A 26261-nucleotide genomic window follows, 5' to 3' on the forward strand; every position below is an offset into this window, starting at 1 on the left:
ATTGACAGTATGCAGAATCTGATCAAAAACTTTCTTTAAATCAGATGACATTTTCTTCGCGACAAGAGCGTGGTGTAATGTAATTTTCTGTTGTCCGTTCTTGATCAGTTGTAGAAAAATAATACGCAGTCGAAAGTAGTAATGTGCAGTAAAAATAATGTACTGGTAGCTCACAAAAATAAGAAAAGCATCATATCTGGGCCACATACTTAGAAACGATAAATACTCTCTTCGTTCCTTTCTACACGGTTCCTAATCTGATAAATTCTTATATTTGAGAAAAACTTTCTTTCATGAGTTTTAAATTTTATTCATAACATAATTTGACAGAGGCAATCTTAACATAATTTATCTCAGATTGTTATTTTTTCATAATGAAGCATGGGGCAAATATTTGAGAACCAAAAACCGGGTAAGAAATCTGGCAACATTGTTTATTTTTCAGTTGAGCCTTTTGTACCATAGCCTCTAACAAATATCTGTATAATTGTTCAAACTGTGAACATGTATTTTATAACGTGAGGTTATAATGATACTTGCATCTTTACATGTGTAATTAATTAGATAATTAGAACACAAAATTTGAAATGTTAACATAAATTGAATATTATAATTTCTTGTCATTGTGTCCCATTTGCTTCCCATTTGTTTAATCTTATGGGCACTGAATTGATTAGCTTTTCTATAATTTTCATCTTGGCTTAGCTCCTCTCTTGACTTTTATACGTTTGGTTGACATGTATTAAAGGTAAATGTAATATAAAAAAATACGTGTACAGCAAAGTTATGAAATACATTGTTACATTCGACCTAAATGTTGCAAGATAAATTCGTGAATGGGCGGAATTAATTTATTATAACGACGTACATTCAATTAAGTTATTCAATTTTTGTAACCTTTCCCATTAAATATAAACTCGCAATAACGGTTTTAAAGCTTTGTGTTTATTTGTGTTGAAAAATGCGATCTGATGAGTGAACTTGTCTCATCAGGCGATCTTTCAGTCATTTTGCAGCTGGAAACATATATACGACCTTCTAAGATAGTCCATTTATATATTGGATTTCCACAATTGCTTCTAAAACTACAATTATTTGAGGTGTATAAGGAGAGTATCTATAATTTTAAAATTAAAGGCGAGGAACTGGTATTTTTGAACTGAAATGAATGGATGTACCAACACTAGCGTCTATAAAAAACCTTTTTATAATGAACTAACTTACAGCCAACTCCAGAAAGTTTCAAGTTTAATGTAAACTATAAATATAAAATGTTTTATACACATAAATCAAAGACCATTAATCGTGACACCAAACAGATTAATCGAATGGTGACTATAAGTTGACTACAGTCATTGTCAAATTTATCTTCGAGCTGTTGATATTAAACAACAGTAAAACATTTTTATTACGAACATTTTACAAAATAATACTCCGATAGAACCCATATCAAGTTTGTTTATTAACAAATTACATTATTTAACCTAACTCTCTCCCGTCAGTTAAGTTTTACTTGATTTATAGACTGACAAAATATTCTCATATGTTACCAAGTAAATTTTATATCTACGCCACTGAGTATATTTGTATATTTACAAAAATCTGAATCTGTGGCATTAATTTATTATCTACTTATTTTTCGTGGACGTCAACAGTAACTATGTTCTTCCTCATGTATATAATTATATATTTTCTCAAATATAGATACCCTCCTTATATAAAAAAAATAGATAGATATAAATAAGTTATTTGTTTCTTTATATCATTTTTTAAATAGAAATAAGTCGCATGTTTTTAAGGGATAATGTAATTTTTAAACGTTAGATACCTACCTTACCTAAATAATACTATGAATTTTAACAGTAGAGTTTTTTGTCATGATTAGAAACTAAATAGAAGGACTGCTGTTACCTCATGCCAATAACACATATACTACTTTTTTATATATTAATGTGTATTTGAGGCAAAATTGATTTAAGGTAATAATTTAAATACCTTTAACTAAACTCGTTAAAGAAACGCCCCACAAAAAACTGGGTACTATATATTTTGAGATTATACACTTTTAAATGTGCCAAATTGGCATTCAATTGAATGTAATAGGGTAGATAGGTCAATAGAAATGTTGACAATTGTCTTTTGTTTCTATATTTTGATCAAGGCTTCAGATCTGAAAGCTTAAATGTTAATATATATTTTTTTCAATTATTTGACAAAATTATAACGTCAGATTTTCTCCTTTGACTTGAATGAAACAATCCGTATTATATTTTATCATAATTCTGCTTATATCGTCATTAGGAGTCTTAAAACTTCTAATAGAAATTATAACGATCTTTCTAAGGTGTATCCTTCTAGACTGGAAACATCCCTGTAAAATTTTAACCATTTTTTTTTAATCTCAAATAATAAAAGATGTATTTAGGGACAAAATTTAAAATATTTATTCATATTTTCAGAGCATACTACGATATTTTTTCGTAGGCCAAAACACACAATTTTATTAGTGATTTTTTTATTAAAAAGTATTACGCCTTTCTATTCAGAGTGCTCCCAAATAGCTATGACCAAAATTTCATAAAAATGTACAAACTTCTAATAGAAATTATAACGATCTTTCTAAGGTGTATCCTTCTAGACTGGAAACATCCCTGTAAAATTTTAACAGATTTCAACCATTTTTTTTAAATCTCAAATAATAAAAGATGTATTTAGGGACAAAATTTAAAATATTTATTCATATTTTCAGGGCATACTACGATATTTTTTCGTAGGCCACAACACAGAGTTTTATTAGTGATTTTTTTATTAACAGATATTCTTTCTATTCAGAGTGCTCCCAAATAGCTATGACCAAAATTTCATAAAAATGTATTTATTAATAACGAAGTTAGAGTAACTTAAGGGGGTAGGGTTTATTTTCAATATTTTAAACTTATTTTTTTTTTTTGAAAAATTGTTTAATATAAATTTATTTATAACATCAGTACATTATAGCACAACATTTCAAGAGTATTATCTGAAATTTTCGTACAAAAATAATAAAAATTAAGAAAATGGCGGCTATTTTTACAAGATGAAAAAAAAAAGTTACTTTGCGGTTTTCATCGTAACTTATCAGGACCATCTGTTAAAAAAAATAAAAAATATTTCGTTAGTTTATGAGTTTCCCTAGGTCGCAACATCTAGATATTGTTCATTTTATTGTTTTTTTCAAATTTTAGCAGTAAAAAAGATGAATTTTTTGAATTTTCGAAAAATTTGACTAATATCATGTTATAAAATTAATTGTAACAACAAAATTTACAATATCTCGACGTTGCTCACTAGTAATTTATCTTATAAAAATTAGTAAGAAAAAAATAGTTTTTGAGATACAGTGAACACCGACTTCAAAAAATTATTCCTAGAAAAACACGTTTAAAAAAAGAGGTTATTTTTTTTCTATTCCAAGCCCATATAGCGACGTACTTCCTGCTAAAATATCCAGAACATCTTTTTGCTCCTGTTTTCGACGAACTCTGCCTTTTTTTATTGCACCTGCAGCCATTTTATCCACTCTAGTAATTCGATTGTTACCTGCAGCGAGTGCATAATTATAAGAACGTGACACTGTACTTATTCCAATTTCTATGTGAGTGCTCACTTACCTTACTCACTTATCTCACTCACTCACCAAGCTCACTCACCTCTCTCACTCACTCACCTTAATCACACCCTCATTCACCTCACTCACTCACCTCATTCCCTCTCCTCACTTACCTCACTCACTCAACTCAAACAGTTCTAAATGCCTATAATTCCATTAATTTAGCTTCGATCACTCTGAAATTTTAACTGGATACTCTTGAAGAGTTATACTATCAAATAAAAAACCGCAAAATCAAACCCTACCCCCTTAAAATTCCACCGTTATAAATGAACACTTTGTATCAACAGAATATTTAATTTTTTTTTGAAGGTTAAAATAAGTTTATTGGCGTTTCAATTTCAACTTCGGAAATCGTTCTCAAAGTACAAACATTAATAAATTAAACGAATTTTGTTTTGTGTTGCTTGGTGAAAAATTCCTCTATTAATTATATAATTAGAAGAATTTTTGAAATAACTTAAATAAAATAACTATAACAAATAAGTTTTTGAGTGCTGTAATAAATTTTGAATATTTGAACTTCTATTATACACTCAGGTGCAAAAAATTCGATCCATGACATATTTTCCCACTCATTGCGAGTTTTAGAACTTAGGACTTGCTATTTGGCATTTATAAATTTAGAGAAATCTTCGTATAAGTATAATTATTAATTTCTATACACTATTTTTAATTTTTTTCTGGGATTTCTTACAAACAATAGGAATTTATGTTTTTGTCAAAAATTTAAGTTGGAGAAGCGACAAGAAATTCATTTTTTATTGTACTGATTTTAACAACCAGACCAATTTGACATTAAAACGTTTTGAGTTCAGAATTTTTAATTCTATTAAAATGGCATTAACACCAACGAATGCTGCAAGTGCTAGGTGGAAGTCGTTGTGCTGTTCAAAGAGCTATTCAGGTCAGCATCAGGCCGTAGGAGAGCAACATCTGCACGAGATGATCGTGTTTAAGAAATATACATCTAACCTCAACTTAGCTGACAAATCACTTTAACGAAGTCCAAAATCTAAATGTAAGTACGTGGACATTACCACAATGCCAACACGTATGCAGGCTGTTATAAGGAGGAAATACTAGTTATTAATAATAAAGACCATCCCTCCTATCGTCATCTCCCAAAATACGTAAAATTTCAACTTTCTCCCACACTTAATCTTGCAGCAATGACAGAAAGTATTGTACTCATTGTAAATATCGGTGCTGATCACTGATTCAGTTTTTAAATAAATATTAAATTAAAGTAAACTATTTGCTTAGTGAATTTCCAGATTTTTTATTGGTCCAACTTCGTTATTAATATTTTATTATGAAATCTCAGTCACTGCTAACTGGATACACTCTAAATCTAGTGGCATAGTAATTTTATAATAAAAAAATGGTGCATATTGATTGGAAATGTGGTTTAATCCAGAAAATTGGATTAAACAATTTAAAGAGTACTCCATTAAGTTTGGCAAAATACCTTTACTCCCAGAATTAATTTTTTTCATTTTTTACCCCTCCCCTCTAACCCCAACAAAAAATAATTTTTTCTTTTTTATTTTTTTAGATGGGATGCAATCAATTTACCAATTTCAAAAAATTCACACGTATAGTTGAGGCTTCTTCAAAATTTCTCTATTTTTTATAGAACCGTGGGTTGACTGTACATAACCTAAAAATTGATTTTTTTTTTTCGAAAAATGGGTGTAACTTTTTTGGAGATGGCTACAGGTCTAATTTTTTTATTTTGTGTATTTTATCAAAAACTATATTTCTGATTGTTTCGTAACGTACGCCACCTTCAAAAACCCGAAAAACTGTTTTTTTATAGACTTCATAATAGCTAAAATCAAGATTTTTTTAGGTTATATATAATTTGAAGTAACTTTGGTTATAAAGGATATAAAAAAAATTGGGCGAAACACGTTCAAACCCCAAAAACCATGTTTTTCATGGTTTTTAAGGGCTTTTGCGAATTTTTGTGGGGTTAATCGCATTTTTTGAGGAATCGTTAATCGATACAATCTGAATCAATGTTTTTTTTTACTTTTTATGTGATTAAAAAATAAGACTCAGCGCAATTTTAGCCCGCCACTCCAACCCCAAAAACGTCATTTTTTAGTTTTTATTTTTTTTCCGGTGGGCTGCAATATATTTTAAAATTTCAAAAAATTCACACGCACAGTTGGGGCTTTTACAAAACTTTTACATCTTTACAGCCATATAAAAAAAATAAGACTTTTCGCAAAAAAAAAATTGCATTTTTATGTTATGTACACTCAACCTCCGGGTCTATAAAAAATACAATGCGTGTGAATTTTTTGAAATTTTTCAAACAATTGCATCCTACCTAAAAAATTGTTTTGATGGTAGGGGAAAGGGGTAGGGGTGGCGGGTTAATATTGCGCTGAGTCTTATTTTTTAGTCACATAAAAAGTAAACCATTTAAAAAAATGTCTTCTGAAAGGGCATTTTGCTTATCCTAACGGAGGTGCCAAAACGTCAAGTTTCGATAGTTGCAACAGTTATACACAGGTTCTACTAGAACTAATTGGAATATTATTCATCTTCCATTTATTCATGATAACCATTCCAGAGACAATTCGCTTATAAGTTGTAACGATATAAAAGTCGCATGTCATGTGTTATTTTTCTTCAAATAATTATTTTGTTCAAATTTCTTTTGATTTTATTCATTTGTTAACCTTCCGTTTTGTTTTACTATTTTTCTTCTAAAAATAGTTGGCGCTCAACTTTTCTTTCAACTAAATTTAAATTTTCAATTATGTCAGTTCAATTCTCATTTACTTTTTATATATCCCCCGTATACTCTTTCTATACCCCCGTCTACTAACTTGCCCTAGTTACATCTAGCTCCAAAACTTCTTTGTCTTCTTCTTCCTCTTTATAAGCAATTCTGCTTGTTCATTGGCGGATTAATACCTCTATGGAAGGTTATTACTCCAGTTTTGCGCGGCATAGGATTATAAAATAGGTAATTTGAAATATTACTTTAAGGTAATTGCTAATTTTTTTTCTGGGCTTAGGCTATCACGCATCGATGTATCCTGTTTTCGTATGACATCTTCTATTTCACATAATAAAAAATTAAAAGAGGACACTGACATCCTGTAATATTCAAAAAACTTGTCAGGATATTCTTTTAATTTGTTGTGTAAAAGAAAACATTTTCGCTCTGTCTGTCTAGGCACTAGAACAGGGTGAATCCTACATTTCCGTTGTTTTTTAACCCTACGTCGACGGCGCAATGCCAATATTAAAGCAACTTTTTGTTGAAATGATAGATTATCCATACTATATTATTGTATTATCGGTCTGAATTTATTTTACTTATTTATTTTATCTGCTATATACACGGACACTATATAAACGAACAAGATACTACTGATTGTAGCTGCGCCATATTAACGCTCATGGAGCCACTACAAGACCAAAACGCGGCGGTATGCGCGCTGTAAACTGTCGCTCGTGGAGCCATGATTTTACTGCTTTACTGCCGCCGCAATTTTACTGCTACTGCTAGCGTCAATCTGTCGCCCGTGGAGCCATACCCTTACACTGGCTTTATAAATTCTTGACTTCATCTCAGTGTTGATGTGTCTGTTTCTCCATATAGTGTTATTAAGGCATCCTGCCAGTATATTTGCTTTTTGTACTTGACCTCTCACTTCTTTTTCCAGGTCTCCATAATCGGACGGTGTAATTCCAAGGTATTTTATTTCCATTACTTGTTCAATATTGATGCCATCAATTTCTATTTTACATCTGGTTGGTTGTTTGCTGACTACTATTGTTTTAGTTTTATGAGATGAGATTGTCAAATTAAATTCTTTTGCTCTTTAGTTAAATCTGTGGACCAGACTTTGCAGACTATCTTCATCTTGGGCTATCAATATTGCATCGTCTCAAGAGCATAGAGCTCAGAGTCATTCCGCTGCCTATTTTTATAGGTTCTGTAAGTTGTTGTTGCTGAAAACTTACAGAAAACTTCTTTGTGTGTTGGTTATTCTGCACATCAGTGTCAAATATCATTTCAAACTCATTTATTGAAGTAGGAAAATTATTTGTGTATTTAAACAACAATTTTTGTTCAGAAATACATTTTATTTCTCAATGTTCCATTTGTGGTAACTTTTAATATTTTACAAATATTCATTATTCTTTTATAATTTCCATTTAAGATTTTTTATCATAATAATAACATAACCTATCTATAAGCCACGCTTCGTTTAAACGTTTTAAAGGACATGCAGATATAATTTTTATTGTGTCGTTTTATTGTTAAACAATTAGCACCCAATGATCTAGGTGATTGCCTTTTTGTTACATGTTCAAACTTCGTTATTAATGTATTTTTATAAAATTTTGATCATAGCTATTTTTAGGCACGCTGCAGTAAGTGGGGTTGTAATTTTTTAAATAAAATTCTCTACTTTGGTATGTAATACAGTAGACTCCCTCTATAACGAGAACTGAAATGACAGACTAATTACCTCGTTATAAGCCGATCTCGTTATATCAGACAATAATAATACTGTGTATACATATAAATCTGTAGTTTTCTAAACCATTAACTTCCTATAGTAAAGCCATTCGGAGCAATATAAGATGCTAATAAATATTGTTTGAATGGCGTTTTTGAAAAAAAGTTATTTACTTTTATTGTCAATGAAATATATTAAAACATAAAAAAATTGTTTACTTTTATTATCAATGATATACGTTAAAACAAAAAATCTGTACTTATATTTTTTTCCAACTACATAATGTATAAAACATATTTTCAAGGATAACACAAACTATTGCTTCTGCAATTTTAAGAACTCTGTCATTTTTAACTGCTTTAAATGGTCCAGTATCATTCTATCATATATTTTCTAAAGATGTGAAACAGTTGTATTTATTCATTGTAAAGAAGTTTATTGCGGGCTGCAGTTAAGTTTATTGAGGGGCTATTTGAAAAGGTATTTATTTATGGCCACGACCGGACCAAAAACATAAAAAGCACGTTTTTGGATCTTATCTTCTCTCGTTATAACCAAATTTGCCACGATATAGACGGTTATAGTTCAATAGAAATTTCACGGGACATCTAATGTATCTCGTTATAAGCGAAACCTCGTAATAACCGTGTTCGTTATAGAGGGAGTATACTGTATTTTCTTTCTTTTGGTAAAAGACAGTTCTTGAACTAATTTTTTGTTGTCAGTTTCCCTTAATACAATATAGTTATTTTTCTTTAAAGGTGATGGTTAAAATATGGATTTTAGTTTTTTATTGAGTGATAAGACCACTACTCTGAAGCGGTGGCTAAGGTTTTAGCCGTAACACAGTTAATCCGGCACTACCCTGAAGTCTCGTGTGTAGTGTCATACTCGGCCAAAAGATGTCAGTCTGTCGATTTTCCCCACAGCTGCCTGCCAGAATTCAATGGATACCTTCTTAGGCTCGTACTGGAGTCTGGCAATATGGCGATAAAAAAAACTTTGGTATGTGAACATTTATCGTAGTATGCTCTGAAAATTTGTAAATTTAGTCTCGAAGTACTTCGTCTATTACCTGACATTAAACAAACTGGTGGCAATCGGTTCAAAATTTCAAATTTTACAGGGGTAATTAGACGATTAATATGTTTTTTTTGATCTGTAGTACACGTTTGACTTCTAGCCAAATAATTCTGAACCAGATAAGTTTTTTTAACATAATATATAATCATAAACAGTATAAATGACTTCTTTATTACAAGCCACCTAAATGTTTTTCCTTCAATCAGCTTTTTTAAAGATGCACCCTTATTTCTACTAACATACAGGATGCAGGTATAAAAAGTTAAGCCAATTAGTCATCCTGTATATCATGTTTTACTATGTTTCTATTACAATATTGGATACAATTTTGGAAAATTGTGAAAGATGGTTATTTAATAACTGAAATAATTAATGGATAACAAATGAAGGTTATTTTTTTGTTGGGTACTTTGGTTTGATTTGGTATTAAATGTATTTCCGCTTAAAAGTACTAAAGTTTTGTGTGTCGAGCATGATATATCCCTTTAATTTTCTAATTGCACATCAGTATCATTCATAAACACTCCCGATGTGGCTATATAGAATGAAGTTGAGAGTTATCCAAGATTTTTCTTCAAAGTTTTACCTAATTAAATTTGAAATATGTGAGTTTGTATGCTTCCGGTGCCTCAACTCACTTTACCATTAACCCACGCCTTAATCTATGTATTTTTTGGTTCAAACAGTTTTTACATCAACAAAAACATTTGACTGAAATATCTTCACATGTGGAAAGGATATCAGAAGGATAAATGAGTGAACAGAAATCGCCAGCTAAGAAGGGCAATGTGCTTTTTTAGTATTTTCTAATTTTGCCGAGAAACAGTTGATATTATAGAATAGTTGATTTATATATAAGCGGTACGAAAATGAGAATTTACCCTGGTTCTTTCTAGTTGGAGCGTACTGTACTTGCATGATTATTATTTCAACAATGAAACCCCCCTCATCATTCTATATTCCCGATCTATATATACCTCTTACCACCCTTCTATCTCGCTTGTCTTTCGATCTCCCTCTACTGCATCTTCTTTCTCGTTCTATCTGTCACTTTTCTTAACCTATCTCTCTTTTCGCTTTCTCTATGGTTTCCTTTTATACATTTCTCTTATATATATCTCTCTTCTATATATATATATATATATATATATATATATATATATATATATATATATATATATATTATATATATCTTCTCTTCTCTACTCCATCTATCTATCTAACTTATCTGTCTCTCTATCTATCTCTTTTATTAATCTATCTATTTTCAATAGCTATCTTCATTCAATGTGTCTTTCTTCTCTTTCTATCTATTTAGCTCTCCTCCCACTCTCCATACCTCTCTTTCTACCTCTGCCTCTCTCAATAGGTGTAATTTGTTCGTTTTAGAATTCATTATGAATACTTTGTTTTTAATAAAAATGTATGACACAAAAAGTTCTAATCGATTTTCTTAGAACAAAGTTATGACAGTAAAAAATAAACAATAAAAAGTATATTGAACAAAAAATTTAATGAACTATTTATATCGACAGTTAATTGCCTCTAATTAAGTAATTTCATTAACGGGAAATCATTTGGAAGATATTTAAATCAAAATAAAATTCAACTGTTTAAATAGGTAAGTCTTTTTAAAACGACATAAAATGATATACAGTTTTTTCTCTGTCGGTGTGTTTTATGAATTATATGTTTCTTCTTGGTTACATTTTATGTCCTACCAAGACCGTGTGAGAGAGAAATAATGAAACCCAATTGCAAATAAAATGTCGTATGTATTTCTTTTCAATCACATTTTACAACCAACAAAAAGATTACCTTCCATCCTAAACTAACTCGATGAAGTGCTATCATAAACTTTAATCCACTTTTTTTAGCAAGTCTCGTCTTTCGGCATTAATTCAACTGCAACAGACTACAAAATGTGGTACCACAAGAATAGTTTAAACCTACAAATCTCTCCAAAACACATAAGACCCCATCAGACATTAGCTTATTTTAACTTCTAAACTTTGCAGTAAATTTTTATTAATTACAACACGTTTATTACGTGTTTGTTTATATATTTTTTGCAGACATTTTTCACATACACCACCCTTTCGTGTATAGTGACGATTTTGTTGACCACTGCAGTTGATCAGAGCAGTTTAGAAAGTAAAAAAATCTATGTCGGCACTTCACTAGCTAAGTAAAATATTTGCTGACACAATATAAACATGTCACAGGTACTATCAAGCGAAAATTTCCACAAAAATCAATAAATAACGAACTCATATGTCTAAATAACTATACAAACTAAGATATACCGTTGGGTTCACTATTGACAGCGGGGCTTAGTTGAGAACTAGAGGATGCTCCTCTTCCGTGAGAAGTTTCGTATTCCATAACCTCTTGGTAAATAAGTTCTTTCCATTGTTCAACTGTGTGCTCCCTCTCGTCCACGCTGTGGTCGTATGGACCAGGAGCAGGCTGAAAATATTTATGTGGTTGATTAGAACTCTATGACATTTTATAATACAGATATCAGAAGATGATAAAAATATTTTAAGAATTTCAGGGTAATATTACGACACTTCTGTAAGATTTATTTTATATAGAAATAGAACAAGTATTGTAATATTTTACATTTTTAATACGCTACTCAGGGGCACCAATTATATTTCCTGAGGGTCCGTTTCGAAAACCTACGACACTTCCGCGGTCCGGACACTTAGCACTAAACCAGGCATTGGCGTAACCGGGGGGAGGGGGTTACCCCCCTCAGGAGATCATACTGGTTACGTAGTTGAAACCAAGCAACTAGGCCACCTCGTTTAGGAAGGTAGCCTCGAGTCTCGAAGAGGGGATCGAAATAACTTTTTAAATCCACACTATCTTTGCCAAAATAGTCCACCACAGCCTTGTGTAAATCCTCTCCTGTAGTAGTTCCTGACATTGGCAAAATAGTCAAAAGTTCTTTAACAAACTCTTCACTGGTTCTGTCCAGTTAGCGCACGAAAATATCAAGCTGTTCTGTATCTGTAATGTCGCATGACTCATCCAATGCCAAAGCAAAATATTTAGTGACAGCCAAGATTTGTTTTAACGTTAACTATGTTTCATCAGCCAATACCTGTGTATTCCTTGTGGTTGAAGTAGTAGATATAGGAATACGCTGAATAGTATCGACAACATCCTTTTTATTTTCAAATAATGAATTTCCTGCTTCCAGAAAACACTCTTTAACGATAGTCGCGTCACTAAATGGCTTCATATGCTTGGCAAGCTTCCAGGAAACGCGTAAAGCCTCAGAACATTTCCTTCTTAGATTTGATTATAATTTTACACTATAATTTTATTACTATATTTTGAAGTTAACGGCGGTCCGCAAAAACCAAGCTCACGGTCCGGATGCGGACCGCGGTCCGCCATTTGGTGACCCGCGCGCTACGTAATAGGAATGTTGGTTATTTTTGGAAAAGTGTTTTAAACCGTACCTGATATAGCCCAAAATATTAAAAATATATTTTTTTAAAATTCGCTTCAAAATTTCACTTGTAACGTGACCGCTGTGACGTCAGATATTCCAAAAATGCTAAAAAGTTAAGGTGATATCCACAGCTCCAAAAACTCCTGTGAAAACTGATGCATTTACCAATAAAATAATGCAAAACGGTCTAAATACCATGAACTGGCTGTTCGTCGGGACCCGGATTGTGTGGAGATGAAAATGTATATAAAGATCTCACCAGTAAAGAAAGATTGCATCTACGCAAAACACGAATGAGAGCTTTAATTCATGCGCTTGGTAAATCGCTCCAAAGCACATGTTCACAGGTAGAAAATAGTAAAGATTGCTGCATTTTCTGCAGTGTGTGCAGCTAATGAAGATTCATCACAATATCTATACGTATCATAAACCATACCCAATTTGGTTTTAGATATATCATGGGAACTAGGGAGTCACTTTTTACGCTAAATTTCCTATTACAAAAATGCCGTGTTCACAAAAAAAATATGCATTTGCATGCTTCGTGGACTTCGAAAAGGCATTCGATAAAGTACAGCACGTAAAATTATATATTCCCGTCATTAAAAATTTGTACTGGAATCAAACTGCTATCGTAAAAATTGGAGATAACTACACCGACGAAATCTCCATACCACGAGGAGTCAGATATCGCTGCATTTTATCCCCAACACTGTTCAATATTTACTCGGACCAGTTATTTGAAAAGACTTGAGAGACGGCCATATGGAATAAAAATCAACGTGGATCTTCTTAGTGTAATTAGATACGCGGACAATATAGTGGCGTCGGATAGATCTGATATGGTACGTGAAAAAGAAGAATTACGAGTCATGGAAGCAATGGGAGTTTCAATTGGCAATCTACAGGAGTGAATCTCCCAAGGCAACCTGACGAGGCCCGTATTACAGATCAAATCTAACTATCACTAACTAACTAAGAACCCATTGTTCGACGTGGAAGACACGATTGAACAAAAATCACTTGCCTGATTTCGCTCAAATTTTAAAGAGTTACTAAAAACACGTGTAGGTTTCACATGAATTAGGATTATAAAAATTTTAACAGGTCGAAAATTTTAAGTCCGCCATTTTTTTTTCAGTCAAAATGATTTATTCTGGTTCGTGCGATAACCGTTTAATTTAATATCTTTTAAAAAGGATAATTTTGAGGTTGCCTTTTGACCTCCATATACGAGTCAAAACATCAACATTTTTTTGTAATGTTAAATATTTTATATTATTATACGTAAAAAAAGACAAAGGGCAAACATAAATTTATGTATGAAAAAAAAAAAGTGAAAAAGATCTGACTAACCCTCTAACTTAATATTACTTAACAATTATATCCATTTTGATAGATAAGTCCGCGCAGGTAGTTTCCATAGGCCCGAGAGGTTTGACGCTTTAAACTAAGGGTATATCCAAGATTAAAACCTGTAGTCAGATTCAGATTCTCTGACTCAGACTGACTCCGAGCGGCGAGTTTTGGCCATTATGAACTCTGGTTTTCCGCGCCGACAGTGTAGAGCGTTGACTGGTCAGTCATCATTATAGCATTGAGCTTACAAGAGAACAGGCTGCAGCTCTTTTGCTGCTTAGTGACAAGGTGTTAACAAAATTAAAACCTATCAGAAGGCAAACACCCTTTTCCGCAATTTCTTGATGACGAAAACCGATTTTTCGAGTATTTTAGAATGAATTCGCACACCTTTCATTTTATTTTGTCAAAAAAACAGGCTTACAAGAACTGGGCGAATTACCACAATGCCCATTTGTTATTAATTCCTCGATATTCATCATGAATCACACTTTAAACTAATAAAAATCAACTCTCATCGGCGTGAGGTGCCTGAAACCAGATTGAAACGTTCATTCCGGTAAAAGTCTGAGTCCGACTACCAGCGCACAGGTTATCAGCGCGCTTTTGCGTTTTGACCAGGCCCACCTAAATACATGGAATTATTAACACACCCACTCGGTGAGGATCGGCGCCAACTATCTGACTCCGAAAACCAATGTAACCAACCACCTTGGTGTAATGAAAATTAGTGTTAAAAAAAATTGAAAATATTAAAATTAAGGAAATATAACAATATTAAGCTAATTAATGTAGTCACATTCTGATCGCAGAAGCTGATAAAGAACGAATCACTGTCAGTCTGCATCGCAGTGTTGCCGGTGTGTGCAAAATGGTCAAGGTGATAAGGATTTGCAACAAACTTTTATGAGCAACGACTGGATAGAAAATGTGCAAAACAAAAGAGAATGGAGGAATATAGTATACCGTGCCCATCACGATAAGAAATTACGTTATATGAAATAATTTGATATTTAGATTATGTAATTATTGTATTATGTGAATATGTAAAATTATGTATATTGTAAAAAAATTTAATTCTGCTCTAGGTCTTCAAGACCTGTTGTCTGTTAAAATAAATAAATAAAAACAGGTAAAATATTGTATGCATAAGATATATTATATACAGTACGTTAAGTTTTGGATTAGATATGGCACACTACACAAAGCGTTAAAATCGGCAACACTGCCTCGTATAAAGTAATTGTAATTCTTCGATCCCCTCCGACACCTAGACAGAAAACGAGAAAACCATTTAGTAACACATAACAATGCATGGGATATACATATCTCCGGTTCGTCTACGAACTTCCTAGTTTCTTATTCTATTTCTTAAGCTTATTCCAAGCATTGATCTCTCCATCTTTCGTTGTGTCCTTCTCAATTTTTCGGCTGATGTTTTTGTGAGAGTTAAGGTTTCTGCTCCGTATGTGAGGACTGGTAGAACGCACTGGTTAAAAGCTTTTCTTTTTAAATGGATCGGTATATTGGACCCAAATACACATATTTTTCCACAAGTTCTATGGGCGACTTTTCGATTTCGGTTAGCTCATTGGGGACGAGATTGGTTATCATTTTTGTTTTTCGATAGTTTATTTTTAAACCGACTTTCTGGGTTACTTGCTGTAGTTGTTGCAGCATAACTCTGGCTTCTCCTAAGTTGTCTGTTATGAGAACAATATCATCGGCATATCTGAGATGATTGAATATCTTTCCATCGATGCTAATACCCTTTGATTCCCACTCTAGCCGTTTAAATGTGTACTCCATAACTGTTATAAATAGTTTTGGCGACAAGGTATCTCCCTGCCGCACCCCTCTGCCAATTTTTATCTTCTCAGTCATGCAATGGAGGTTAACGGTTGTTGTCACATTTTCGTATATGCACTATTTCTGTTCTGCATTCTGATAGTGCTTTTAAGATAGCAACTGTTTCGACTGTGTCAAATGCTTTGTGGAAGTCGACAAAGATAAGAGCAAGGGGTCTGTTATATTCGATAGACTTTTCAACTAGAGTTTTAAGGTATTGCAAATGGTCGTTTGTTCCGTGTCCCGCTCGAAATCCTGCCTGTTCTTCTGATTGATAGAAATCGAGTTTTGCTTCTAATCTGTTTGTCAGTATTCGAGTAAAGAGCTTGTATAGGTGGTTAATCAAACTAATTGGCCTATAGTTTTCGAGATCTGATTTACTCCCTTTTTTGTGGAGGAGGATTGTAACCGAATTCTTCCATTTACTTGGAATGTTTTCACTATGCAGACATAGATTAAAAAGTGTTTGGATTCGGGACATCAAAAGTGGACCTCCTAGTTTAATTGTCTCAATGACTACACCATCTTCCCCCGGAGCTCTATTATTTTTCATATTTTTGAGGGCATGTTGAATTTCCTCTCGTGATATATCTGGTATATCCTCCGATCCTACATTATGTACCTTTTGTATTGGTTGTTCGATGAGCTCTGGAATAACTTGACTTTTATATAATGTTTCATAGATACTTTCCACTATATGTAATATGCTTGGTCTATCTGAGATAATATTTCCATTTTTGTCTTTAAGTTGGAAGATTTCTTTTTTGCCATTTTCCATTTTTCTCCTCAATGCTTTCATGCTTTTGTTGTCTTCTATATTTTTTATAATTTTCTCGTTGTTGTATCTTCTAATATCCCGTCTGATGGCTGTAGAGATTTCTTTATTGATGCTGTTTATATCTTGTGAGTCAACATTTCCTTGACTTCTCAGCATTCTTCCATTTTTTGTTTCGTTTCTTTACTAATTTTTTGTTCTTTTCCATGTTTAGGGTCAAATTTTTCCTGAGCTTGTGTTAATGTATCTACTATTTCTTCGTTTAGGTTATTTACGTCTTCTCTTGTTGTATTTCTGAGTAAGTTACTGGTGATATATTTTTCCAAGTCAAGTTCATTCGTTGGGCGCATCCAAGGTTTGAATTTTTTACTTTTTATCATCTTCAGTCTTTCTTGCTTAATATTGATTTCTACAGTTGCTCAGACCATTCTATGATCGCTTGCAACCGAAAATTGATTTAAGACTGTAACATCTTTGACTATATGTTTTTTGTCAGTGATGATGAAGTCGATCTCATTTTTTGTCTTACCATCGGGGCTCTTCCAAGTCCATCTTCTATGGATCTTCTTATAGAAGAAGCTATTCATTAAATATAGATTGTTTTCTAATAGGAAATTTAAGAGTATTTCGCCCCTTTCGTTTCCACCTGGTGATTCGCAGATGATGCTTTTTAAATGTCCCCAAAAAAAGAAGTCCATGGGTGTAAGATCTGGAGATCGCTCAGGTCGCTTAATATCGCCTATTCCACTGATAACTCGTTTCGGGAAAGTATTGTTTAAGTACTCCCTAATTATTCGAGCGTTGTGAACTATACAGCCGTCTTGATAAAACCAAACCTTCTCCAGATTTACATATTGAGAATAGCAGGAAGAACATGATTCTGTAACAAATCGAGGTATACTCTACTATTAAAGTTGTCCCTCAATAAAAATGGATCTATTATGTGGTCTCCTAAAATGCCAGTCTAGACGTTACCTTTTTGAGAACGTTGAGTTTGGTAAACAACACTTCTGTGCTGGTTCTCGTAATGGAAGAATTTTGTCTCCTACTAACGAAACAGAAGATTCATCAGTGAATAAAATGTTTTTAATAAAATTTGGTTCATCATTAGCCTTCGTTATTAGAGTTTCACAAAACTCCATTCTTTGAAAGTAGTCGAATATTTAAAATTCTTGTAACCGTGCTTTTTCCATACTTTCGTTACAGTAACATTGCTAACATCTAACTCTCTAGCAACGCTTCTACTTGAACGTGTTGAATCTACTTCTATTGTTGCACAAATTTGTGTATCCCGGTATTCTCTTTCCTCAACTTTTTCTGGTGACGCCTCTTGAGCGTGACATTTTCTGCAATTTTTGAGGCAATAACAACTCAAAATTTCTAACAATATTATGAATTGACTGTACGCAAGGAATTGGTCTCCCCCCAAAAAACACAGAAAATAAATCTACACACTGTTGTCCAGAATTACCACCATAAAACCATTTTATTATTGGAACCTTTTCCGCGGGCGTATAAACAGAAATGTTGTTTACAAAAATAAATTAAAAATCTACACTGTTATTGCTTTAAACAACCACGGTATAATGAAAAATTATTGGCGACGGGGCAACGGAGGTTCGTGGAAAGTCGACGGCGCGCAGTGTTGCCATTTATAGTATGTATATCTAATATAAAACTTAACGTACTGTAAAAATTAAATATTAAGAAGTGTATGTTAAACGATGATGATGTGTATTATTATAAAACTTAAACTTACAGCATTAACTTCCTGTTCGTCATACCATACGTTAATATAAGGGTGTAAAAGTGCATCGTCCACAGATATCCTACTCAGAGGATCGATCACCAACATCTTCGAAAGCAAGTCTCTGGCTTGGCAAGCTTTTAGTTTGTTGTGTTCATTACTATCCGATGGGAAAAGTACATCAGGGAAGAGTTTTTCGAACGTGAATCCTGGATATCTCGGTCTGTTCTCTACATAATTTCGGACAGTTGGTTGCAGTCGCACCATGAATTGTTGCGACGGTGTGCCGAGTTGCTCTAGAAATGGGTAAATATGTTTATTTATATGTGCTTTGATGGCTAAATCCCCCACAAAGAAGCAATTGTAATTTTATAATTTTTGCTTAATAAGATTAGAATTAGAATATACTTTATTGTCACTGAAAATTGTAGATTAATTACTATTTAAATGGGAATCTATTACTATTTAAAAGGAATTCGGAAATCGTTCTCAAAATACAAACATTAGCAAATTAAACAAATTTTGTTTTTGTTACTTAGTGAAAAATTCTTCTAATAATTTAATTTTTTTCTGACTCATCTATATTGACAATTCAGACATACATTATACATTTTAAAGTAGACGACTTTAAAATGATATTGCCAATATTGTTGAGTTGCGTTCCTGGGACGACTTTACTTATAAGATAGTTCATTCGATTACATGAAATCAACTTTAACTTGAGAATATCAGTCAGAAAAGATCATAACATGTAATTCGTCTTTAAAAAGACAAATACATGCCATGATGACAGTAAAATTCTCCTGTTAGTGATTCCATAGTAAATTATGAGGGAAAAACCAGGAAAAAAACCTCATAATACTATCCCGACATGGTAAGTATTTGATCTTGCATTTAGTTTACCTTCAATAAATACCAAACTCCGACTTTATATGTTTGTTATTTAAAAAATCTAAATGATGTATTCTCTATATGTTACTGACTTACCAATACTGGTATTTTCTTTTTAATAACTTCCTCTTTCAATATGGGTAACCAGATCCTACTACATTCTGCCGAGGAATTCGCGACACAATTGGTCTCATTTAGCATAATTAGAGCCGCTTCTTTGATTTTTCTCTTTTTACCATCCGTTTCTTTTAGGACTATATTTGAATCATTCCATTGAACCCTATGTTCATTATCCCATGCATGTTTACATATTTGAGATCTATCAAATTCTCTATTTTTAATATAGGATTGATGTTCACTTATTCTAACATTTAATGGCCTTGATGTTTCACCTAAATAAAACTGATCGCATTCACAAGGTATTTTATAAATGCAATTCTTTGTACTTTCTTGTTCATTGTTAGGTTTGGTTTTGGACAAAATAGATCTCAACGTGTTTGTTGTTTTGAATGTTGTTGAAATGTTGAATTTATTTCCTATCCTTTTAAGCTTTTCCAATAATCCTTTTATGTATGGTATTGTTATTTTCCTCGTATTATTCCTTGTATATGCTGTAGGATCTCGTTCTAAGTTGTTTTGTTCTATTCGATCGATTGTTGAAAATTCCTTATTTATAAACGTTGAATTTATTTCCTATCCTTTTAAGCTTTTCCGATAATCCTTTTATGTATGGTATTGTTATTTTCCTCGTATTATTTCATGATGGATAATCATTTTTTAATAAAACAGATGTTAACAAATGTTTTTCTTCCAAGAACGAATTTTCGTTAGAACAAGTAATTTTGGCTCTATCGTATAAGGATTTAATGATTCCCTTTTTAATATTAATATTGTGATTTGATTTGAAATTTAAATATCTGTTGGTGTGTGTTGGTTTTCTATACACCTGAGTTTCGTATTCAGTATCGTTCTTAGAGATTAAAACATCCAGAAAAGGTAATGTGTTATTATATTCCTTTTCCATGGTAAATGTTATTGTCTCTTCTTTATCGTTTATATCATTTAGGAATGTGTCCAACAACTCTGATCCATGAGGCCATATTGAGAATACATCATCTACATATCTCCACCATACTGAGGGTTTTAAATTTTGTTTAGAAATAATATTTGTTTCAAAATCTTCCATAAATATATCGGCTAATAATAGAGATAAACTAGAGCCCATTGCTAGTCCAAAACTTTGTTTATAGAATTCATTATTTAGTTGAAAATATGTCTTGTCAGTACATACTGTTATTAACTCCATTATAGCTGATATATTTAGTCTTGTTCTAGTTGCCAATGTATCATCACTCTCTAATTTTGTCTTGACTATATTTAAAGTCTTATCTAATGGCACATTCGTAAATAAACTATTTATGTCGAAACTTACTTAAGTATTATTTGAATTAAATTCAATATTTGATAATTTATTTAAAACATTTTGTGTATTTTTTATAAATGTGTCATTTTTATTTGCAATTGGTTTTAAAATATTTAATAAAAATTTTGATAGTTCACTACAAGGAGAATTCATGGTATTACAAATGGGTCTAAGTGGTATGTAAGTAAGAAAATTGTAGAATTGTATGAAAAAGCTTACAAAATGTCAGAAAATAACAACAATTGAAGAGATCGGTGCAAAAGAAGACAACTCCATATTTTTACTATTTTTGGATTTTAATCAATGTATGTTAATTTAAAGGAGCTCTATCGATTGGTGCAAAAACGAGGCAGCTCCGTTAATTCGTAAGTGAAATATAATGAACATTCAGATGTCTCCCTATTTGAATCAGTGCGAAAAGAAGTTGTCTCGTTTTTGCAAGGAATAAATAATTCATATTTTAGCCGTTTTGATGCAGCACCTGCAAAATGTGAAATAAGCCGCCGTGGCCTCGTTGCTGCGTTTGGTTGGTTGTTATTAGTTTTTAGTTTACGTCGGCAAACCCGTATATTTTATGATATTTGAAGAGCCTGTTGAATAACGGCAAAATTTCGCGTAGTAACAGTTCAAGCGATTTTAGTCATAGACGATTTTCTGTGTTTAATTCAAGTGCTGAAATTTCATCATTGGTATAAAGTGATTCAGAAAGTGATAACGGTGAACAGAAACAAATAATTGTAAAAAAACAAGTGGTCAAAAATATTGCCAAGAAAAGGAAATCTGAAAGAAAATCGTATATCGGCATTAAAAAATAAATATAAATGTCTGAAAGGTGAAAGAAAAACTGACAAAAACTGTAACTGTAAATTTATTGTTTTCAAAAATTAACGAAGTTTCTAAGCGAGACATTTTGGCAATATTTAATGATATTGCTAATAAAGAAAAACAGGACATATTTCTCGGAAGCAAATAGTTATAAAAAAAGTTGCCAGATCTAGACCTAAAGTGGGTAAATGCTTTTTGTTAGTAAAAAACGGGTAGAGCTTATTATCAAGCACTTCTTCTTCTTCTTTCAGTGCCTATTCGTTCCGAATATTGGCAATCATTCTGGCTATAATTATTTTATTGACTGATGCTTTAAATAGATTCGTTGTTGTTGTGGAGAACCATTTCCTCAGGTTCTTCAACCATGATATTCTCCTTCTCCCAATTCCTCGCATTCCGAATACTTTACCCTGTAGGATTACCTTCAGTAATCTGTATTTAGTGCTGTTTCTCATTATATGTCCGAGATATTCCAACTTTCTCCTTTTAATGGTATACATCACCTCTCTTTCTTTGCCCACTCTTCGTAATACGGTCTCGTTGGTTATCTTGTCTGTCCATGATATCCTTAGAATTCGCCTGTATAGCCACATCTGGAAGGCTTCAAGCACTTAAAAGATAATATTCCAGCACCAAAAGATATGCGTGGAAAACACAGCAATAGTCCTAATACGATACTTGAGGATATAATAAATCAAATCCATTCGCATATACAGTCATTTCCCAAAAGATCGTTGCAATATAGCCGCACTAAAAATGAAAACAAGTTTTATTTGTCACCTGAGGTAAATGTGCAAAAAATACATAGGCTTTATCTTCAAAAGTACGAGCCTGATATATACGTTGCTGTCCAGACCGATATCAAACCTAAAGAACGATAAACATATGAAACAAGATAGAATTAGTGTTGATAGTCGTGAGATAGTTGATAGTTGTGAGAGAGTATAGGAGACAAATGGATGAGGAAATAGAGAGCCTGGAAGCGCACAGTGTACGATTTGACTAATCTAAGTGGACAAAAGGTATTTAAATTTTATTGTTAAAACTACGTTTAATCACTTCCATTTCACTTTTAAATACATACTTTAACTGATGATACAAAACAAAGACCCCAGCAGATTGCAGATCTTTTAGAAACAATGGCCGAAACTACCTGCACCTTTTTCAGGTAGACGATCGGCCGCTCAGTATGACCGTTAACGCTAACTTGTGTACACGTGTCTTGGTTTTCAGTGCAATTTTAAGTGCTTTTTTATGATGGATTCGACATCTACAGGTAATTATGCATTTACTTAATGAACCAGATATAAACAAATATGCATTTGAAAATATATAATACCCAATACAAAATAGGTCATCCATTTTTTTTATTCATTTGTCATACGTAACATTCATTTAGATATATATTATGTTGTCAAGTGTAGTAAAGCTGTAGGTATGATCTTAAAGTACTCTCTATTTAGTACACTTCATAATATAATTACTGTTTTTGCGATTTTTGCGATTTTTAACATATTTAGTAAATAAAATATAAACAGATATGTATTTTTAAATACTATACTTGTCTTAATACTCAATACAAAATAGGTCATCAAAATTATTTATTCATTTGCCATACGTATCTTTCATTTAGATATGCTATGTTGTCAAGTGTAGTAAAGCTGTATGTACTTATTGTCTTAAACTACTTTCTATTTCGTACAAGTTCACGGGCGCCCATATTAAAAATTTAAGAGGGGGCTACACGTAAAGATGTTTCACATTATATTTTGTAAACTTTGGATAACCATATAGTTTAAAGCATCCGAAAAGCTAGAAGGGGTCCATGGTCTCCCCTGCTCATAGGTATGGGCGCCTATGTACACTTTCATAATACATTGTATAATTAATATTTCTTGCGTTTTTTAACATATTTTATGTTTGTGTTTACAGGTGCCCAAATGAAGCGGAAATTATTATTTGAATTTTGGCGTTCTATACCGGCTAATGGTCGATTAAATGCAGTAATCAACTTTGTGAAGATGAGTTTTGATGATCTGGATATTGATCAAGAACAAGAGAAGCAGTTAAAGGTGTTCTTAAAAAATGAATGCGAAAAAATTCGAGTCAAATGGGTTCAGAAGCAAAGACGACTGGACTTGTTTTTAAGTGAATACGAACAATGGTTAAATAATGATTTAACTTTCGATATGCTGATATTAGCAAATCAATCTCCAAAACCAAGTACTAGTGGTGGTAGACCTCAAAAAACTTTTATGGATAGCTCCAAAAAGACAAAAAAGAGGAAAATTCAACATTTACTTAGCGACTACAGTAAAGACCAATTATCGTTTGCTGCACAATTAAGTGTCCGAGCGAGTGGCAAACGTAATGCTGCTATGTTGATGGAAGAAGTATCGTCAGCCTCACCAAAACGTGCTTCCACATATAAGAAAGCAAGAAAAAATTTAGATGTCCAAATGAAACAAAGACCCTATACACCTGAAGAAGCTTTGGCCTTTTTTATAGCAAACAATTTTACTGTCCAATCTTATAAGAATGTACAACAAGAGGCAAAAGAAAGAGGTTTTAATGCGTATCCATGTTATGATTACGTAGCAAAGGTAAAAGAGCAGTGTTATCCTCGAGTTGAAAATATTACAGTGACTGATATATCGGCGGAAGTAAGACTGGATGCTCTACTTAATCATACCGCACAGAGAATATGTAAGAACATTCTAGGAGAAAGGTTAGACACCAACATGCAAAATTATTCTTTAATATATAAGTGGGGGTGTGATGGTTCATCAGGACATAGTTTATATAAGCAACCGTTTGAGGATCCAGAGAGCACAGATGAATATATGTTTATAATCTCATTAGTTCCAATAAAACTCGTAAACAATCTACAAGAGACCATATGGCAAAATCCTCGGCCATCATCACCAAGATTCTGTAGAGTACTCAAATTTATTTATAAGAAAGAAAGCGAAGCACTGATAAAAGATGAATGTAGAGCGATTGAAAGTCAAATTCAAGAGTTAGTTCCAACTCTTATAGAAGTCCGAGGCGTTACCATCTCGGTCACGCATCAAATGATTCTGACAATGATTGATGGTAAAGTGTGTAATGTGTTAAGTGATAATAGATCAACTCAAAGGTGTTTTATCTGTAAGGCAACATCTAAAGAAATGAATACAGCATTAATAACGAAAGAGCCAGACGATAATATGTACCAGTTTGGAATATCTAGCTTACATGCTTACATTCGTACGATGGAATGCCTTTTAAATATTAGTTATCGTCAAGATTTTTGTGAGTGGCAAGTAAGAGGAGACAATAAAAAAGAAATGTTTAAAACAAGGAAAGACGAAATCAAGAAAAAATTTAAAGAAGTGGGTCTCATTATCGACAAAGTAAAACCAGGATTTGGTACCAGTAACGATGGGAATACCGCAAGAGCATTTTTTTATAATTATACGACCACAGCACGCATCATCAACCTTAATGAAGGGCTCATTCACAATTTTGGGACGATTCTTGCAGCTGTTGCGTCTGGTTATGAGATTGACTCTGTTAAATTTCAGAACTACTGTATAAAGACTAGGAAACTATATTTAAGTTTGTACCCATGGTATAACATGCCTGTGACTGTTCACAAAATATTGGTACATGGAGCAGACATAATCAAAAATTCACTAATACCGGTAGGGCAAATGTCTGAAGAAGCATCCGAGGCTAAAAATAAAGAAATAAGAAGAGTCAGACTGGGACATACAATGAAAATTTCAAGACAGCGAAGCAATTATGACTTAATTAAATATTTATTAATATCATCTGATCCATATATATCGTTGTTGCGAAAACTTCCACTAAAACAATTTTCTAGACATGATAGAGATATAAAATTTCTATTAAAACAATAAAAACTATTTAAAATTTGGTCATGCCTTTTATTTACCACAATTAACTATGATTTTATCATAAAATGTAATTTAGAATCACTTAAGAGAGTTTCAGAGTTTTGTCCACCTAGATTAGTCAAATCGTACACTGTGAAGCGGGGGAAAATGTGGAGGAATTGTGGACAAAATGTAGAAACATAATAACTGAGAAGGCATCGGAAATATTGGGGAAAACCAAACCAGTTAGACAAAACGAATGGTTGACGAGGAGTGCCAAGAAGCAAGAAATAACAAAAATAGAGCATACCTAAAGACAAATCTAGCTGGATGCACAAGAAGAGCAAAGGAGGAATACCGGACCCTAAGAAGGGAAGAAAAAATATTACATAGAAGAAAAAAAAGGCAATTTGAAGAAAAGCAGTTAGAAAACATAGAATGACTCTAACGTAGAAGGATGAAAGACTTCTGGGAATATTCGAGAGTAAGATACTCAGCAAAATATTTGGAGCTATAATAGATCAAGGGCAGTGGCGCAAAAGATTTAATTTCGAATTATACCAAATCTTTAATAAACCAGATATAACGTTCATTAAAACACAGCGACTTAGATGGGCCGGACACATAATACATAATATACTAAGTGACATAGAAATCCGAACACCCAGTTTAAATGATTTTATTTCAATAAAATTTGGTGAAATTTATTTATCTTACTGAAAAAAAAACAAGTGATAAAGTTTTTAGCCTTATCATTGGGAGATTCCGGATTTTATACTTTTTGTTTTTAAATTCACTAACAATCTAAAAATGAA

At 32.5% G+C, this 26261-nt stretch overlaps 2 protein-coding genes across 7 annotated transcripts in view; one reads left to right on the forward strand and one right to left on the reverse strand.

Annotated features, from left to right (window-relative positions):
• Positions 1-26261, reverse strand: part of bsk (mitogen-activated protein kinase dJNK) — a 96948-nt gene that overhangs the window by 23339 nt on the left and 47348 nt on the right. For 4 of the 6 annotated variants that reach the window (XM_072538190.1, XM_072538187.1, XM_072538189.1 and 1 more), the window contains 3 exons: positions 18439-18722; positions 11535-11697; positions 3090-3127 (listed from right to left, as the gene is read on the reverse strand). In XM_072538190.1, the coding sequence (XP_072394291.1) occupies positions 3105-3127; positions 11535-11697; positions 18439-18722 (470 nt within the window). In that variant the 3' untranslated portion in view covers positions 3090-3104. Of the gene's footprint in view, positions 1-3089; positions 3128-9503; positions 11698-18438; positions 18723-26261 lie in introns of those variants that run through there. The other 2 variants (XM_072538193.1, XM_072538192.1) reach the window with 2 other exon arrangements.
• On the forward strand, positions 22556-25606 carry LOC140446978 (uncharacterized). The gene is made up of 2 exons (XM_072539573.1): positions 22556-22841; positions 23498-25606. Exons 1-2 carry the CDS (start codon positions 22820-22822, stop codon positions 25468-25470), a joined length of 1995 nt encoding a protein of 664 aa, XP_072395674.1. The 5' UTR covers positions 22556-22819; the 3' UTR covers positions 25471-25606.

The sequence above is a fragment of the Diabrotica undecimpunctata genome, chromosome 7, assembly GCF_040954645.1.
Source record: "Diabrotica undecimpunctata isolate CICGRU chromosome 7, icDiaUnde3, whole genome shotgun sequence".
Classification (NCBI taxonomy): domain Eukaryota; kingdom Metazoa; phylum Arthropoda; class Insecta; order Coleoptera; family Chrysomelidae; genus Diabrotica; species Diabrotica undecimpunctata.